This window comes from Triticum urartu, chromosome 3A, assembly GCF_056163025.1.
Source record: "Triticum urartu cultivar PI428250 chromosome 3A, HENAU_Tu73, whole genome shotgun sequence".
Lineage (NCBI taxonomy): Eukaryota > Viridiplantae > Streptophyta > Magnoliopsida > Poales > Poaceae > Triticum > Triticum urartu.
In genome coordinates, this window is record NC_141875.1 from 353,490,590 (window position 1) to 353,492,692 (window position 2,103).

Sequence of the window (2,103 nt, forward strand, 5' to 3'; positions counted from 1 at the left end):
ATTCCAAAATTTAGAATTTTGGGATATTACATTAGGATTAACTACCAGGGAGGGCTTCGAGATTCATGCAAACTAACAAGTTCTTCTCATGTAGTATGTCTTTAACACCAAAACACATAAATACAAGATATAAGAAATATGTAGGACTTCAAAATACATGAGTTACCTTGAAAGACATCATAGTTTCAGGTGTACAGTTTTGCACATTCAAATGATGGACAAACTGAGATACAAAAACCTAGTATGTAGATAAAATGGCAACTTCTTGTTTCAAAGTCATGTACCGATCATCTTACATTCAAAGAGTGTCACCATTGGTTGACATTTGACAACTAGATTAACAAAGCGGCAATTATTTGCATGTGTATCACCACATGATGTACATCCATGACAATAAATGGGTAAAGACATATTATGATATTGCACTGGAGCAAAAAAGTTGCAAATACTACAAACGATTACCTATACTTGAAGAGAAAAAACTAGAATGTCATCAATGCTATCATGCACCTAGAGGAGGACATCCAGTGGCAAGTGGCAGATTCAAGTTATCAACTGTCCTGAATGTCCTCGGAACCATCTTGTCAACATATAATGTGCCTTCGAGGTGATCACACTCATGCTGCAGAATGCGTGCCTGCCATCCTGATGCCTCCACCTTCATGGGATGTCCATTTCGGTCCAAACCCGAAACCTCAACATCCAAATGACGCTCAACAACCGCTCTATATCCATCGACACTGGCATCCACATAAAAGGATGAAGACATACAGCGTAAGTACACCGAAATTCAGCTTTCTTTTCCACCAATAAGCTACTACTAGTAATAAGCTTTCAGAGAGCAATATATGAGTAAGTACCTAAGACATCCTTCATAGAAACGTGCAGTTCTTTTACTCGTCTTCCTAAGCTTGGGATTGATAACAACCTGGCTTAGGGGGGACAAGAAACATAAAAGGCATGAGCCATGAGAAGGTGCTCAAGCCTAACAACAGTAATGGGTGGTGAACAAAGTTCCATACGGAAAAATATACCCACAAGAAGATCAAACGAACGGCGATCCTGCGCATCGATGTCCTCCTTGGAAGCATAGCTGATGTATTCTTGGGTGTCCTCGAGAACAATAATCTGTCATTGGCAAATTTAACAGGTTGAGCAATGTAGCGACTGTCTTTTGAAGATTGAACATAAGCCAGCGCATATAACAGGAGCACAATGCAATCCACGGACCTTCAAGGGCTCGCCGATCTGTGGGGCGGCGAGGCCAACGCCAGGGGCTTTGCGCATGACAGCGATCATCTGATCGATGACGCCCTGGATCTTCTCGGAAGGCACGTCCCGGGGGGACACCTCCTGTGCCGGCTCGTGAAGCACGGGATCGCCGGCCTTCACGGTCCCTGGTGTTAAAGTCATCGCCGTGGGCGCACCGCCGCCGCCCTTCCGGCCCAGCAGGCCCGACAGCCAGCCCCCGCCGCCTGCGCCAGCTCTCACACTCTTCCCTCGCCTACCGCCCACTTCTCTACCAGTACCAACGAAGGTAGGAATCCGCACGGGGGGAGCGCGGAGAAGCGCCGCCACGGCCGTTATGGATAACGGCCGGAGTGCTTCCATCTTCTCGGCCTAGTAATCTGCTGCCCAATGGGGTGGAGTGTGCGGCTTATGTTGCGTGGCATTCATTTTGTAAAATACTCCCTCGGATCTAAATTATTTGTTCCAACCTAAAACCTAAAAAGTGGTCGGGTGCTAGTTTGCAGCCGCGAGCGCACACCTGTTTGCGCCGTCCGATCTCGATCACGAGCGTCAGGTGCCGCGCGGTCGGATTGCGAGTCGCGTTCAGGCTTCGCCTGGTCGGCCTCAAGCTCGTTGGGTGCGAGCGGCGGTTCTAGGGCCCACCACTTCTCCTCGTCACCTCCACCCCTCCCACTACGGCTCGCATTTCGAAACTGCATGCAGAGTCGGCCGCTCCTCGGCAGTTAGCGTCTCCCATCCCCAATCCCCCAAATCAAGCAAGGCGTCGTCGTGTTCGGCGACTCCGCGGCCGATTTCCGCCGGAGGTGGAGCGATTCTCTGCGTGCGGCGGCAAGAGGGGTGTACGGCGACCGG

The 2,103-nt window shown here is 49.5% G+C and overlaps 1 protein-coding gene across 1 annotated transcript; it reads right to left on the reverse strand.

The window, feature by feature from the left end:
• Positions 1 to 246: 246 nt before the first annotated feature.
• Positions 247 to 1,644, reverse strand: PDF1A (peptide deformylase 1A). Its single transcript, XM_048707532.2, has 4 exons — positions 1,231 to 1,644; positions 1,039 to 1,128; positions 861 to 928; positions 247 to 740 (listed from the first exon to the last, which is right to left on the reverse strand). Exons 1-4 carry the CDS (start codon positions 1,609 to 1,611, stop codon positions 503 to 505), a joined length of 777 nt encoding a protein of 258 aa, XP_048563489.1. The 5' UTR covers positions 1,612 to 1,644; the 3' UTR covers positions 247 to 502.
• Between the last annotated feature and the right edge of the window lie 459 nt (positions 1,645 to 2,103).

Coding starts and splice junctions, on each gene's coding strand:
- PDF1A (XM_048707532.2), bottom strand. CDS start 1,611: ATGGAAGCACTCCGGCCGTTATCCATAACGGCCGTGGCGGCGCTTCTC. Junction 929..1,038: donor GCCGTTCGTTTGATCTTCTT/GTGGGTATATTT, acceptor CCCCTAAGCCAG/GTTGTTATCAATCCCAAGCT. Junction 741..860: donor TTCTATGAAGGATGTCTTAG/GTACTTACTCAT, acceptor TGTGGATGCCAG/TGTCGATGGATATAGAGCGG.